At 37.0% G+C, this 17,567-nt stretch overlaps 1 protein-coding gene across 1 annotated transcript in view; it reads left to right on the plus strand.

Annotated features, from left to right (window-relative positions):
- The first annotated feature begins 4,151 nt into the window (after positions 1-4,151).
- Positions 4,152-17,567, plus strand: part of LOC137388526 (uncharacterized) — a 46,904-nt gene continuing 33,488 nt past the window's right edge. The window contains exons 1-11 of the mRNA XM_068075014.1: positions 4,152-4,377; positions 4,785-4,889; positions 5,456-5,682; positions 6,505-6,599; positions 6,850-7,086; positions 10,475-10,588; positions 11,263-11,402; positions 12,725-13,124; positions 14,807-15,022; positions 15,554-15,792; positions 16,770-16,906. Of these exons, the coding sequence (XP_067931115.1) occupies positions 4,152-4,377; positions 4,785-4,889; positions 5,456-5,682; positions 6,505-6,599; positions 6,850-7,086; positions 10,475-10,588; positions 11,263-11,402; positions 12,725-13,124; positions 14,807-15,022; positions 15,554-15,792; positions 16,770-16,906 (2,136 nt within the window). The remainder of the gene's footprint in view (positions 4,378-4,784; positions 4,890-5,455; positions 5,683-6,504; positions 6,600-6,849; positions 7,087-10,474; positions 10,589-11,262; positions 11,403-12,724; positions 13,125-14,806; positions 15,023-15,553; positions 15,793-16,769; positions 16,907-17,567) is intronic.

Raw genomic sequence — 17,567 nt, forward strand, 5'->3', positions numbered from 1 at the left:
AAACTCCAGCTCGTTTTAATGATTACATACTCTCAGTCAATGTTGATTATCCTTACACTGCTTTTTCACTGATCCCTAACACTTATGACTAATAGCAACCAGGCATACATGTGGAAAACCGCAATGGATAAAGAGGTGACAACCCTTTGTGATAACAACACCTGGGAAGTAACCCCTCTACCAAAGGAATGTATGGAGACTAAAGGGTGTTGGGTATATACACTCAAGCAGAGCAAAACGCAAGGTCAAGATCAGTACAAGGCAGAGGTTTTACTCAAGTACACAGGGTTGACTATGATAAAAATTTTCACCAACTACATGGTTTGCTTCTACACCTGCTTTGCTACAAAAAAACAACTAATGAAGACCTCATCTTACATCAGCTAGATGTCAAGGAGGCGTACTTGAATGCACCAATTGACAAAGAAATATACATAAAACAGCCACCTGACTATGAAATGACAGCAAGCGGCAGCACCCGTCTTACGTGCCAATTAAACAAATCGATATACCTATGCTATGGTCTAAAGCAGAGTGGCTGCATGTGGGATGAAACACTGACTGATTATCTCAAAACTAATAGATTCATAGCTAATGTCCAAGACCCATGCTTGAACACTCATTATCCACTCACTGCGGTAGAGTGGATAATGATGATTAAGCTATCTTAGTGTTTTGGGTGGATTATATCATTGTTGGTGGAAAATCTGATGAAAGCATATAATCAGTGTAAACTCTTTTGCAGGAGAAATTCAACATAGACGACAGGGGACAACTCCTATAGTTTCTATGCATAGACTTTAAAAGGCTAAATGATCGACGCTATCAGATCAACTAACAACGCTATGCTGAGCAAAGACTCAAATGTTATGGCATAGCTGAATGCAAACCTGCCTCTACTCCGAGCGGCAGTGACACTCATCTTCAAAAGGCTGCAGATGATGAGCATAAACAAGTAAATGTATCAAAGTTCCTACATTGTGAGATCGTTGGCAGCCTTATATGCTTGATGACAGCCACTAGACCAGATATCTCTTGGTTTTTCTCAAAAACTTCCAAATCTCTGGATAAAGCAAGACCTGCGCATGCTACAGCAGTGAAACGCCTACTTCGCTATATTAAGGCCACACTTCCACACACACTGATATATAACCCAAGTGACGGTGTTCTCAGAGGCTATTCCGACTCGGATTGGGCCGGTGACACAAATGATAGACGTTTCACCACCGGTTTTGTAACTATCTTGGGCTCAGCTCCGATCAGCTGGAAAACTAGAAAGCAGCCTAGCGTAACACTTTACTAGCTGGGATGCCGAGTACATGGCTCTATCAGATGCCACAAGGGAGATGCTTTACCTACATACGTTCTGCCTATCACTCAATCTCAAACAACCAGAGAAGAACCTAGTTTTAACAACCAGGCCGCAATAATACTGTCCAAAGGGCATGGCGTTAAACATTTTTGCTACAAACATATTGGCATTATCATTTTGTCAGAGAACAGATGACAATGATCTAGAAATATGTGAGTAGTGACAATAATCTCGATGACATCATGACTAATCCGCTCGATCGAATGACCAAACATTGACATGACCGTGCGCTCAAACAGTTAGGTTTTATGATTGAAGGGACGTGTTGAGCAAATCAATCATAGACAATTCATAACTATTGCTCTATATATTCCTACATTTATATTTTAACATATTTTAGCTAAGCAGTACACATTGTGTGAGGGTTGTCTACTCCTGTTGTATGTATGCCGATAGCTCCTAATTAGTGACACCATAGACATCCAATACGTGATTAGCAATTTACTATTAGCATTATATGTGTAGTGTTCAAACAGTTATTCCTGTTTCTTCATGTGTTTCTTACATGTGAGAACAGAAAATATATCTACATGTATATCTAACTTTCATCCATGGCATCCATCAGTTACTCAACATTAAAAGCTATAGCTAAAAAGCCTGAATGACAGACTGAGATTTATATATATATATATATATATAGATAAAATAAAACATAGTGAAGCAATAAATGCGACTGGTCAAATTTATTACCAAGAACAAAGAGCGAATGGAAACAGTCTCGCAAAAGTCTACACAATAACAATCTATATATTTCTCAAAGTTTGTGTATATGTGTGCATGTCCAGCTATAGCTATTGAAATCTTGGAATAATGAATCTGTATCGCAGAATATTTGATCGCGGACCCTCTCGTTCGCCAGTCCGACGACTTACTAACTAAGCCTCAGAGCTTGATCATTTTACGAAGCGATATATGTCGCGCGTGTCGGCGATATATAGCGCTTTCGGTTATGACATTAAGTCATGGCGTAGCTCCGTAGAAGCCGTAGCTCTTATTTGTAAGCTTACTCAAAGTTTCCATTGTCAATGTGCCAAGTTAATAGCAAATGGCAGGTAACTCTTATTATCTCTCATTGTTTAAAAGCTGATTTTTATTGCCTGGGCAACGCCAGGTAGCGCAGCTAGTACAATATAAACGATATAAAAAATGAGGTTAGCCTGCAATGTGATATGACTCAAATGCAAACGTTGATATTGACAAATGCAATACCTAAAAAGAACGTATTGCTGTTCTAGTTAGCTTCAGAAACATTCAAAGTTACACTACCAGTGTTGGTTTTATTAGACAAATGACTCATATTAGAAAGCTCAAAGAAATCTGCAAAACAAAATTCAGTCACACATAGCAGCAGTGCGCTACACTTCCACACAAGACAGGCTGAGCTTGCCTGTACTGCATAAATGCTAGGTATGAATCTAGCTTTTGGAAATATCATCTAACATTCATTAAACTGGCATTTACCTGAGGCACGTCTCCTACACCCTTAGATGGCTTAACGTGAAGAAATATACGAGGTAATACAGTATGAGGCAACTGAAAGGAGCTACAGGTACTCATAAGGTAATTTCATTTTCGGAATCGTCTGCCCATCTGTAGCCTGGGAAGCCATCTTATCCGATAAAATTGAGGGTCGTCTATTTTGCATAGATACTCTCTCATGTCAAATACATAGTCGTATTCTGATAGATAGAACCAGTGTCGTATAGTTTCACAGTGTGAAACTATACGGCTCTGGATAGAACAAGGACTATGTACTTGACACGGTAAGAGTTATTTTTTCGCGTTATTTTTTTCAATCCCGATTAGGATGGTAGGTAGCTTACATTGAGCATCCAACGCTAAACCGAATGTATAGAATTAATCTCGCACTTATCGCTCTGCAGATAGTGCAGGTAAAATATTTGCTGCGGCAGGACTAGACAGTTACCAAGGCTATTTCAAAACGAAAGTAGCATTTTGAAGAATGTGAATATTTTTTCATTCTTGATCGTTAACATAGGGAAATGCTCTGTATTAGGATACAGTGTGCGTATACATGATGGCCGAGGTAACCACTAAAACAAATCGAAAATAAATTATTTGGTTGGCACGTAAACGTAATAATCCCTCGCTTTGTTATTTTACCAACTTACACGTTTGAAGGAGACTATATTCTTTGGTTATAACATTGACTATTCTTTAACAAAATACATTTAGCTGTTTATTTTTTTAGCGCGTAGTTTATTTTGTACAATTGTTTAACTAAAGCTTTGAACATATTTTTTATATTAATCTCTGTTGTTAAAGTCTGATGCATAGCTAATTCTAGCCCGAGTAAGAAATCTTTAGCTATATATGGGCATATTGAAAAACAACTGTGATCATAAATTGAGTGAAATTGCACCATAATAATGCCTCAAATATACGAAGCCGTCTAGCTGAGCTATATATGCAGTCACCAAACAGACTTTGCCAGTTCTATCACTAATTTGTATTGCATAATTTACTAATTACTTTTTTCTAAAATGAATAATTTTTGGGGGTGCCACAAACTGTGACACGAGTCGGCAAGCACTTTCAAATATCATATTTGGTGTAAAGTTTAAAACAAGCTGGAACAGAATGTTTTTTAAATTATTTAAAGCTGTAAGAAGTTTTACTTTGCAATGCTCTTTTCACACCTATTAAAACTCAGCATATTAGTTGAATTCACAGTTTATTTACTAAACTTTACTGTCTGTCTCAAGCTCATTATTACTTTTAACCAATATTGCATTTTTAGCTAGCCTGATTGTCGGCGATGCCTTTGGCATACATCGAGCTGAGTAATTCAGTCTCATGTGGAATTAGAGGCAAGCAAATTTGGTCTGCCATAGAATGGTGCGGTGACAAAGCAGAAAGGTTTTTTGTCCTTAACGGAGTCAAATCAAAGTTGTTGGAAATCGGAGATGGTAGCATCAGCAAACACATTCCCCTCATAGACAGACTTATCTCTGAAAGTCAATACATCACTTCAAGCAAGGATGGTAAACAATAATAATTTGCTGAATATTTCACATCCGTGTTTTGACAAGATTGGTTTCTACTTCTATGAAATTTGAGGTGGTAGTAGTATTTACTTGTGCCATAGCTTCTGCTCCTTCGGCACATTCTCCATTGGAAAGGTCAATTGCACTAACAGTATTTGCGTTATGAAATCTTTCTTCAAAGTTTAGTTAATATTCATATACAATTATTAAAGATTTGGTAGTCCCTGAACAGCTGCACCTATAATATTTAAAGAAATAATGAGTAAGTATTACAAATAGCAAATCATATGGATCACATTGCTCTGCTATACATGCAGTTCTATACTTGATCTAGAGTTTTGCTTCATACATTCATTTGAAGCCCTCCGATTTTGGTAATTGCTAATGATAATGTGTTTCCTCAGGAAAACTGCTGATAGGCGTAAAGAAATCTGGGGACATTTTTGCTTGGAGCATTTCTGCTAATGTTGTGTATAACATCACTGGGCTCAAAGACTTCAGTCAAAAAGGTCGGTTTTATTAACTGTCTCTCTAATTTCTGGTAGTACATGTTTTACTAACCGTAGTTATATTTTGATGATTACCGTATGGAATACAGTAGGTGTAGCAACAGTTTCTTGACAAGCTGCAGTTTTGCTGATAGAGTCTAAGTTAATATGTGGAGAAGCAAATGAATACTGGAGGTTTTTCAGTTATACAACATATTCCGGAGATGACATCATGCAATCTGAAAACAATTCTGCTAAATGAAATTTTTTATGGCTCCAAAAAGTACTTTCAAAGTTTTGATTTTACTTTAAAGGCCTCAAAGTGAACCCTATTAGGCATTATGAAAGCTTTTCTGATTAGAATTAAGAACAAAAAGTCATGTTTCTTTAAAGATGATAAACCCTGGTATCAATTATATTTCACCACTGAACTATTCTCAACGTATCTCATTTCTTCATAATTATCAATCGTCACTAAATTATGGTTCAACTGTCTTACATGACCTCTATTTATCAAACATCTGTTTTGTCACATATATGTACATAGGTCATTTAGCATCAAGATAATGCTTTGTGTTTCTACATAGGTCAAACTATAGATGTGCATGCGTTAGAGAGTTTGGAAAGATGTTTGCTAGTAAAAAACTGCAACACATTTTACTTCTGGTTGAGATTGCGAAGCCCTGCTAAAACAAAAGCTCCACCAAAGCTCACAGCCCTGCATGGCCGATGGCACTTGCTAAATGTGTCACCTCAAATTACTTTACCCCTAGACGCAACTGAAGCTCGGCTGGATTCTCTGACTTTAGCACAGGTTTTAATAATTATATTTATTCACCTTATTAGGAAATTTATCATTACCAGTCTGTTTACATATTTTCTTCCATACTAGTGGGCATCTCTACAAATTTAGTTTGTAGAGATTTTGTGAGATAGAGTCTGAACACGCTCTAAGTTTTATATCGCGCTGTGTACTGAATTGCATGTGGTTTAATGTAGTCTTGACTGACATTCAGGGTTTTGGGAGGGTTAAACGATCCCAACCGGTGTTTGGGTAAGAACTTTTACCTTCCCGACAATGCGCACAGTTGTCGGAGGAGGAATAACTGTTCATTTTGCCATTTATCCACTAGTATTGTTTTCCAATTCTTCTCGGTTACTTGTAAATTTTTAAGACAATCGTGTTTCCTACCTTCATTAGTAAGGAATCCAATGGTTCCTACAATTTTTTCCAAGGGAATGTTTGTAGAGATCAACGAAGGAAGCCAATTATGGAGCCTTAGGTCTATAGCAATATCAGTTGAAAAATGACTTAATCGATTACTCCCACTTATAGCAAATATTAATTCAAGAACTTAGCCAACTATTAAATGTCAAGGTCTTTTTGTTCAAATAAAAAATACATGTTTTCTGCTGAATTCAAGAAATTGAAGTTCTGTCTACAGTCTAGTTTGTAAAAGAAAAATTTCATTAAGACACCACAGCTGGCAATCCTCCTTGTAAAAAGCACTCCAACAGATAAAAACTGATCTTGCATCATATTTATTATTGAGAAATGGCATGTGTATGCTTTACTTTCTTCAACTTCTTTTCCCTAAATTTCATATCTTCTTATCGTATATGCTATTATTTTTAGAGTGTGCTTAGCAGCATCAGCTTTATCAACAGTGAAGGGGTGTTGTCTCTCGCCACTGTGTCTGTCACTACGGAGCCATCACTATATGCCCAAAGGTTGGTTTCTCATTTACTTCATTTAAGCAAAGAATGGTTTCAAACACCATTTGTGAAGATTGATTTGCTAAATAAATTCATTTCTCATAAAGTTCTGTACACAAAGAATAATAAACAGATGTTAGTGAAATTCATGCAAGACTATTATAAACATGTAAGTCAGTGATTCTGTCTCCATTTATAGAAAGCTCTCAAGAGTGTTCTATAGACCATGATACTTGGCGTACTTATCTATTTATTAAATTTTTAGGACAGAGCCATGTGTGGAGTGGTTTTGTCAGCGTTTGGCTGGCACTTCAGCTCTGCCCATTGTCTCAAGTCCAGATCTGCTCTTGATACGATACGCTCCGACCGTCCCCATCTGCGCTGTGATTATTAACCAGCTCTCCGTCAGAGACAAGTGTCTCATATTTGTATCTCCTCAGCATCGCTATCAGATATCTACGAGTCTTAAATGCCTGCGAGAGTCTTCAGTCAGTGGTAGAAGGTAGGAATTTGTTACCATATTTGAAAATAACCTTTTGTCGAAAAAATTTTCACTTTCAATACTATTGTATGCTTCTCTATACCCAGTTGAGAGAACATAGACATTAGTTACTGACATTAGCAGCATCTGCAATACTGCTTGAAATGACGTGCAAACATTCACTAAAATTTACAGATTACAGTGTGATACCCCTGTATGAAAACTCACAGATTAGAGTGTGATACCCCTGTGAGAAAACTCACAGATTATACTGTGATGCTCCTGTGAGAAAACTCACAGATTATAGTGTGATACCCTATAAGAAATGTCACAGATTATAGTGTGATACTCCTGTGAGAAAACTCACAGCTTATAGTGTGATACCCCTGTGAGAAAACTCACAGATTATTGTGTGATACCCCTGTGAGAAAACTCACAGATTATAGTGTGATACCCCTGTAAGAAAACTCACAGATTGTAGTGTGATACCCCTGTAAGAAAACTCACAGATTGTAGTGTGATACTCCTGTGAGAAAACTCACAGATTATTGTGTGATACCCCTGTGAGAAAACTCACAGATTATAGTGTGATACCCCTGTAAGAAAACTCACAGATTGTAGTGTGATACCCCTGTAAGAAAACTCACAGATTGTAGTGTGATACCCCTGTAAGAAAACCACCCGGGGTTTTTGAGTTGGATCTTAATACTTGAACTGATAGAGCAGAGGAGCAATTGTGGTTGGATACCCTTGCTAACTCCACCCCATGGTCCTTATGTGACAGAGGGACATTGTGGTTGGCTAATGGCTATTCTTGCTAACTCCACCCCATGGTCCTTATGTGACAGAGGGACATTGTGGTTGGCTAATGGCTACCCTTGCTAACTCCACCCCATGGTCCTTATGTGACAGAGGGACATTGTGGTTGTATACCCTTGCTAACTCCACCCCATGGTCCTTATGTGACAGAGGGACATTGTGGTTGTATACCCTTGCTAACTCCACCCCATGGTCCTTATGTGACAGAGGGACATTGTGGTTGTATACCCTTGCTAACACCACCTCATGGTCCTTATGTGACTTGACCATAGACCTACTGATAGATCAGTCGATGCTCTAACTACTGAATCACAGCTTCATAAACACTCACAAGCCTTAGCACTATTCTTAAGCTCTGCTTGCCAGATAATACTTAATACGTAGTAATAAAATGAAATATAAAAAATATGTTACTCTTGAGAAAGGAGCAGGCAGCTTAAGCTTTTATGTATTAGGTTCTGTAATATAAAAAAAATCATTGATGAGATAATGATATGTCCATCATAGTCAAATAATAGGTCTCGGGCTATCCTAATTGATCATGTCTGACAATATTATTGAAGAGGGACATCCTTACTTCAGGATTCATACATCAAAGGCTGGTCATATCTTTTGCAAGGTCACAATCAAACTAATTTATTGCATCAATACTGTAAAAAATCTCCAAAACACAAAATTTTTAATGGTTGCTCAGTGCTTTCTAAATCTTGTGATGTTTCTTTTAAGTTTACGTGTAATCATAGTGTGTTAAAATTCAATCAGCTTGCACTAATTGCACAGAGATTACAGAAGATAATCTCAGAATGCAGACATGTACATTTGTCATACCTAAGCTTGACACAATCTTTTAAGGTCATTTCCTCATACTGCTACTGCAAGAGTTCATCTTTTGTACTTGTACATGTAGTCCCTTTGTGAAAAATTTTGTCTTTTTGTAACTAGAATATTAGACACTCGGGCATTTATAGCCTTTCCATTTACTCCATTTACAAGTGGAAAAAAAAACAAAAATTATTAGAAACTAATAATGCGGCTAAAAAGTGCACTATGAGTTTTAGCCATAATTTTGCTGAATTCTCTTGTACACAAATATAATGTTTTTTTAATATAATTTCCTACATTCTGTTAATTGGTACTCAAGGATTTATGCAGTCACATTAACTAGCAGACCCTTATTCTCTCTGTCTATGACAATGGCTGCCATTTTAACTCAGGCCACTATGGATAGCAGACGTTAAGTGGACTCATAACAGCCTGCTGCTGATCCTTCTTACCCAGTGTGGCTGCGTAGCTATTCTATCCAGGCTCGGTAACCCTATCTATGTTGGGAGTCGTGAGATGACTGCATCCGGAACTTTCCATCATCTTATTTCCCTTCTTCCAAGAAATGTCAAAATGTGAGTTTCTTTATCACGAGTCTGCAGAATGAACATGGTTGTTTGAGAAGGAAGTGGCGTCAGTTGGAAGAATGGACAGAGACTGTCTGTAGACTCTGTACCATGGATTGAGTCAGTTTAAGTAGTAGCTGCATTTAGTTTGGGGAGTGGATGTAGTCACTTCGGAAAGGGAGTGAACCTTGTAGACAGAATTGGTAGAATCAGGTCATAGAATGGAGGTAGTTTAGAGAAGGGACAGACTTAGTTTGAAAAGTAGACGGTTTAGTTGTGTTTTGTGAGTGCATGGAGGTAATTGGGAGAGTGGATAACTGTTGAAATGCAGTGTATCACCACATTTCCATGCTTTGAATAGGTTTAGAGTTGCCCGCTGCCGACGAATTTGCACCTTATTGTTTCAATGATTTGGATTTGCCCTAAATAGATATTTCCAAGATTCGCAGTGTATCTTGTTATCCGTATATCAGTGTATCAGTAGAGTTCGCACAAAACTTGTTAGAGTAGACTTGCTTCCGAATCACGGCAACTTTTTAATTAATTTGTAATTAACTACCTGTAGTTGCACCAACTAAGCAAGAATGCCTGATCCAATGCTGATTTTTGTGCTTAGCAGAGTATTATCAATCCGGATCAATCAGCAGTGAACTTTTCTATGATGTCAAATTGTAGCCTCACAGCGAATGCTTTCACACAAATTTATCGAAGCAAAATGGCGTCAAATATGTTCGAATTTTATTTTTGTTGTTGTTCGAAATGGAAGCAACTCACAAGGCAATCAAAACACGGAGACACAGTAATAGTTCACCTAAAATATGGCTACACTTTTCGAAAATGCGGTTGAAGTTAGTGTGAAAATGAGTGAACTCTTAATAGCTAAAGCATTTTGGAGAGTAAGAGAAGTTACATCCGAGGGATGGAACTAATTAATGGGTGCATCATGCGCTTAGCTAATCTCCGATCTTATCCTGTCAACTGCGTTAATATGTCTTTTTTGAATTTGCAAAAATCGTAATCATACAATTTATTTTGGTTTTTAATCTATTGCAATATGATTCTAGAACTGTATAGAATCTAGAATGGATGTCAGGGTGTGGTATGTGTGCTCAATTTTCTATTTTAAATTTGTATACAAAATAGAAGCCAAGTTAGCTTATATCTCAATCATGTTAAATCATTCATATGCTTCTTTTTTGCAGACCACGGAAAGGAAACAAGTTGTCTAGAAGTTTGTCCCTTTCATCTTCCACTCAGCAAGGAGTTGTCTCTCTCAGCTCCCATCCCTTCGCTATGAGGTTTTTGGTCTCAGATGGGTGAGTAAGAAAGTGACAGAGAGTTTTCACTCATTCATATTTTTCTCCTTGCTAAGAATGTCATTGTGAAACATTACAATTACAACATTCTATCGCCTGATAATCACAAACAAGGGATATAAATCATAGTTTCATTAAGGGCTTTATCATAGGCGACATGTAATTATCATGATACATACACTGTTGGTTTTCATGGTACATACCCTGTCTGTTTTCATGGTACATACACTGTCTGTTTTCATGGTACTTACACCGTCTGTTTTCATGGTACTTACACTGTCTGTTTTCATTGTACTTACACTGTCTGTTTTCATGGTGCTTACACTGTCTGTTTTCATGGTACATACACGGTCTGTTTTCATGGTACTTACATTGTCTGGTTTAATGGTACTTACACTGTCTGTTTTCATACTACTTACATTGTCTGTTTTTATGGTACTTACATTGTCTGTTTTTATGGTACTTACATTGTCTGTTTTCATGGTACTTACATTGTTGGGTTTCATGTTACTTACACTGTCTGTGTTCATGGTACTTACATTGTCTGTTTTTATGGTACTTACATTGTCTGTTTTCATGGTACTTACATTGTCGGGTTTCATGTTACTTACACTGTCTGTGTTCATGGTACTTACATTGTCTGGTTTCATGGTACTTACATTGTCCGTTTTCAGCAAACAAGTTTTAATATTTCAAATCCCTGAAGATATCACAACTCGTTCCCTTGCCATGGCTCTTCTGTCTGATGCCCGCATGACCAACCATGCTAACCAGTTCAACACGACTGACACCCATGACATCAGTAGTGAAACAGGTTAGCTATTGATATATAATACTAGCTTTAATATTTACATCTTTTGAAAGTTGTACATGCTCCCTGACACAGCGATATTTTTGCAAGCAGGTTGCATCATATTAAAAGGTTAATTGAGAAGCATAGCTCAGGCTGCTGTTTCCACAATAAATGATGAAAGTGTCTAGTTGACCTTTTCAGCTAATAGTAGAGGACTGAAATAGCCAGGTGTAGGAGGCCGAAATCCACTTGGCTCGTTGTTTATTAAGTGGCAATATTATTTCTGAATCGCTATATAAATGCAAAATTATCTACGAAAATTGTTCCTGGTCGATTGCTTATGTTTATTCATGGGGCTCTATGCAGAATGATTGTCAAGTTCATTAACAGTAATTTGAATGGAATTAATTACAATCATATTATTGAGCTAAATATGTGTAATGAAGAGTTGCTGTACCATCATATGAAAACTGAAGTATTGTCTTTAAGATGACAGCGATCCGTCTTGTGGATACAACATTTAGCTAATAGATCAAGCATCACAATTAAAGCCATTTAATTATTTTGACTGCTAAAAAAGTAAATTCAACTTAGCCATTGTTTTATAGCATTAGACAGTTCGGATGATATGTACTCCTTCAAGCTAAGGCTAAAAAATTAAATGAATTTTTACGGCAAGTTATAAGATATCACTGCTAAAAGTGACAGCATTACAATGACGATAAAACAGACGCGTAAGAACAATAGACCTGGTTTTATTGAATGCGTGAAGTATATTTGTGAAAATATTTCGACGAATAAGGTTGCATGAAAGTGTAAACAGAAACCATCTACCACAGCTATGTCACATTTGAGCCGTTTTGGAAAGAGAATCCAAACTACGACGGTCTCGTGTGGCTGCGATTTTCTTTTCGTTTTTGAGCTTTTAAGAGCTTGTAATCACATTTCCACATATTTTGCACCCACAACACAACAGAGTAAGACATGGTGAATCTTTTCATATCAAATAAGACTAATGTGAATTTTGTTGCAAGTCAACCTTTAAATTGCTCTCTGCAACTGGGCATGCCTCCAGTCATCAAGGTTCTCGTGCCTCAGGACTCAGACATGTCCAGCCAAGACCACAGAGTCATTGTTTGTACAACAATGGCTCTTAAAAACATGCACAGCATATGCTTGTAGTAAGCTCAGCAGACACGCTCGATCTTTGAGTGATTTCTCATCCTCCGTAGTTACTACTTTAGTACCTGTCACTAGCTTTTAGCTGATTCATTTTCCATTACAATGTTTTTAGTTGCTTTCTTAGCTCAGTGCTGTTTCAAAGTTTTGATCTTTTTTCTAAGTAATCAGTTCTGAGGAGTCGACTAACCAGCACATCCATCGGAATAGCCTACGAGTTATTATACAAGCTTGGAGTCTTCTCAACTCAACTGACAATTGGTCCAAGGAACTCAAGGACGTTTCCAACCAAGTCATCATAACGATGGTAGAACTTGTTTCTTCTATGATTTCGCCAGTCGATATTGAGGGAAGTGCAGTAAAGGTAGTGCAAGCCACGGTTGAAATTGTAACCATGGTCGCTATTGACTCACACAAGCAGCACATGCTACCTAGCTGTATTAGGCTCATATCAGGCATTGCTGACTCCCTTCTAGCCTACAGGGAGTGTGAGAAGGAGACAGAAATACGTCTTGCCGAGATCGCCTATGTACTAGTGAGAGTCTGTGAAAATTTTCTTACCAGGTAAATACAATTATTTGTTTTGCAATCAGTTCTAAAAAGAATCTTTTGCCCGAAATGCAAAAGTATTTATTATGTGATGGAGTAAGTCTATTCTTCCTTTCAGACTGTAATTTTTTATTAATTATTATGATATGATACGTGCCAGTGTACTCTAGCAATATCAAACCTACGGATAGCATATCACATCTCTTTATAAGTGATAGCAGGTTCATGCTATTCATTGTGTGCAAATTATAACAGTGTTATAGTATGATGTATTTCTACAATATTATGTAAAATCATGTAGTTATACGTATAAAATCGTGTAAAATTATGTATATTTATGTAAAATCATCCGGGTCCTTATATTGATATATACTGATGTAAAACATGGCCAGTGATTATGAGGCAATCACCTGTGCAATTTCTATATGTAGCATATATCACGGTCAGGTATCAAGCCTGGGTAGGAGTCTTTGAAAGTGAGAACCTTGGGATGTTGAATGTGCTCTTTGTGGTTCCTCGACACGTTTCTAAGTTCATCAAGTACCATGTGTCCCATTGACAAAGGTTGCTTGCTGACCCTTTGTCAAGTCGCTACTCGCGACCCTGTTAGGTTACTTTCTATATATATCCACCATAGATTATTCTTATATAGTGAATCATACTGAGCCATACTGAGTGCCTTCTGAAGAACTTATAAAACACCATCATAATGAAGCTATAACATCACAAGCACTCTGACTTATCAAATATTTTTACTCTCAAACTCTGATAACAAATTTACAGCAATTATGCTAAGCTGTTACGTGGATGGTTGTCATTAAGATGCCGTGGTATTGTAACGCTAATAGCTGTTATACAGGTCAGATTAAAATAAATCCCAAATTGTTTTTATAAGTTTCCTAACACCACATTATTACAACTTTCTATTAGCTGTTAAATTCTAAATGCATGTTAAACTTGAGGGTCAGCCACCCACTCAATCTTTAGAGTGATAATCATAGTATGATATCCGACCAGCTTAATTTGGGGACAGTCACATGATCATCATCTTATGTTGAGTCATTCAGCAGTCAGCCAATCACTAAACATGACACAATGATCATGTGACATTAACACTGTTTTTGCTTGGATTTTTGATTTACATCTAGTCAATAGTTATTATTTAGTAAATAAATCATTTTTATATTTATTAGTACAAATGTATTAAGATTTGCGTAAAAGTTATGTCAGTTTTACTATTACGTTGTTATTATTATTATGTTACTGCTGCCTCTGACATTGAAAATCAACCGACCAGTTAATGAGGTCATCATTTCAATTCCGTGGCTCTTTGCTTGACATGAACAACGGACAGAAAATTAAGGTTGACATGTTGTAACTTCTTGTTTGGCTTTTTCGTGTACGCGGGTGGTCCTAAATGTTGGCAAGTTTTTTATGTGAGCACAAGTAAATTGTTGATAGTATTTGAAAGTTGCCCATTTTAATTTTGTACTTAATAATTTAGTTAAATAAATATGTCATATCTTTAAGTTAATATATAATAATTACTTTAAGTTAAATGTCTCAAACATACAGCAATACAGGCATATGTTATAGGGAATGTTATGCTATGGAAATCAGTACCTTTCTATGCAGGCATCCCAACTTACTGCCGCTATTGTCACTTTTACAGCTCTATCTACTCTTCTGTTTGATAGGACTTATTCCTTACTCCCCTCACTGAATAGTCAAGTGATGGGGAGCACAGCTATTGGGAAATCTACTTATGAGGTTGTGGAAAGTACTCACTTGGCTATCGAAGCAATAATTCCGACCAATCAAGAAGCGGACACTCCAGCCAATGAGATATCTGGTAGTTCTAATGACATATTTACGGCTATCAATGTTCATTCCGTCTCATCTGTTTCCAAGTGGTTAGTATCTGTATGGCTGAACTGATATGTCATCTATAGAAAGTAATGTGTGACCAGTTGCTTGTGTAAATATAGATGGAAATCTTCTAAAATCTGCTATAAAGGTTTCCTCCAGGAACATAAGATTTGTGATTCTGTTGAATAACTTCATGTTTCCCTGGCCATGATAATATAAGGTGTTTGTAATGAAGGACTATGCATATTTTGGGCTGCAATAATATCAACAGATCGTGTCATAATAAAATATATTTGCATATAGCTACAAAAAAAATTTCGCCTATCTAAGCCATGGTTGTGTTTGTGAAATTAGATGTTTTTCAGTGACTCACTAAATTTGTATGTTTTTGATCAGCATTTTCATGTACAATATATGATGATAAATAGATATTTAGAATATGGATTGTAATATGGAAAGTTCTTGCATGTTTGAATTAGCCATATACAATACAGGCGTTGTCCACCATACCAATAGCCCGACTTTCCTCATACACTCTCATACTTCCTATTAAAGTTTTCCTCTCTATGTTTTAGTCTGGTTCCCTTGTACAAGAAGCTGCAGGCTCGTTTAGGCTTCCTTTGCAAAGCTGATTTGGAGGCAGTTGCTGACCCTTCTCATCTCTACAGACTCCTTGAAGTAGTACAAGGTGTTTTGAGGCAACGATTCCCTCAAGTCACCACTGACTTCAACACTATTTGGCTGCACAGTGATATCCTATGCCTCGAAGGATTCCAGACAGAAGCAATCAGTGAATGGATGGAGAAAACAGTTGGTTAGTATTTTGACTAGTTGCTTTCAATTGTGAGAAATTCTCAGAAAGTACTGAACAAGCAAATTAAATTTTGCTGTATTACTAATAATATAACAATTAAAGTCGATTGCAACCATATCTATTTTTTCCTGTTGTTTGTCTACTTATGCAATCACACAGTGGATAGAAAGGCTTGTATTTGACATTGAAATGGTGCACATTGACCATAGTTTTGTACAGCAATGTACTGTAGCTCTTCAGTGACTATATTTGGATTCATCAATAGAAACACAACTGGTCTGTTGATGGTTAATGAGAGGCATTTACATTGTATGTAGCAGTAAGGTGGTGATGCTAACTGAGTGTAGAATGGAATATTTGGGAGTGTAATTTTTAAATTGTAAACTGCAGCGCATTTTTTTTATATAATTTAGGAGTCTGCTTTTAAAACAAACCTAAATTTTGTCAATTTTAGAAAAGACAGTAAACTTTGGCTGAGATATTTTAACACTAGTTGGAACTTTGTGCAAGAATTTAATTGCTGTGAGTTGCAACTATGCAGTACCTGTACTTACTGCTCACTGTGGGGTTTATCTCAGCATTCTTGGTACATAGAGAGAAGATCTTGGGGAAAAGTTTAAATAATGCTGCTATACAAATTGAACACTTGTTTGTAGACAGTTTTATACTGACCTTTGTCCTTGCACAGCTTTGTGCAATAATTTTTGTATTTTATTCGCTTTATTTTTGTAATGTGATTTCGTTTAGTCGCCTGAGCTGAAGGGTGATCTTACAAAAGTTTGATTTTAACCAGGATTGAACCGCAATGCTCTCAATCTATAGCATGAATAACATCTTCAACTATGGAATTTATTGGTTGCAGAGTAGAAAAGAAATTAATAAAATCTTTTACAAAAAGGCAACTTGCAAACATTTGACAAAATGTATAAAAACAGGACAAACGACACCTTTTTAGGAATATTTTCTAGGTACAGGAGATTTTCACAGGGTCACCAGTGCCCTGCATTCTGTTCTATACAACAAGCTATGCAATGCTAAACTCTTTGATGTCCTCCAGTTCGTCGATCATCTCATTCTCAAAGACCTCTCCAAGCAAGTTCCTATGCAAGAGAAGGTGAGCTACTTCGAAACCATACAGCGGGGTGATTCTATATATTTCATGTTGTGTCGTAATTTTACTTCTCAGACATCTTAGATGTCAGAGAAGTAACATTAGAAGTCACTATAGAGAGAGTTAATCCTTTTTTAACCTAATGTGAAGACAAGTAGTGCATAACTTTTAGAATCGTCTTCTCGTTTAAAAAATTGAACCAGCTTTATCAGAAGAGTGTCCAGTACTCTGGTGACTATCAGTTTGTACAACTATGAGCTCCAGCTGCCAACTTTTTGTTGTTGACACAGCATTCCGTACCATTTTGAATCATCAACTGTTTTTATTGAGCTACTGATATTGTTCAAAAAGTAAATAAACAGATTGTATGATCCTTGTGACACGACTATATACAGCATGAGCAGCCGTGGTCTAGTGGTCTAGTGCGCCCGACTTGCAAGCGGGGGTTGAGGGTGGGGGGGTTGGGTTTGGGGTTTGGGGTTCAATCACCAGTGAAGGCCACTGGTGTTGACTGGAATGACATTCAAACTTGAAGGTTTACTTGCAACAAAATTCACATTGCAGTTATTTGGTGTCTTACTCTGTTGTGTTGTAGGTGCAAAGAATGTGGAAATGTAACTACAAGCTCTTACAAGCTCTTAAAAGCTAAAAAAAACAGTTAATC

The sequence above is a fragment of the Watersipora subatra genome, chromosome 1, assembly GCF_963576615.1.
Source record: "Watersipora subatra chromosome 1, tzWatSuba1.1, whole genome shotgun sequence".
NCBI lineage: Eukaryota > Metazoa > Bryozoa > Gymnolaemata > Cheilostomatida > Watersiporidae > Watersipora > Watersipora subatra.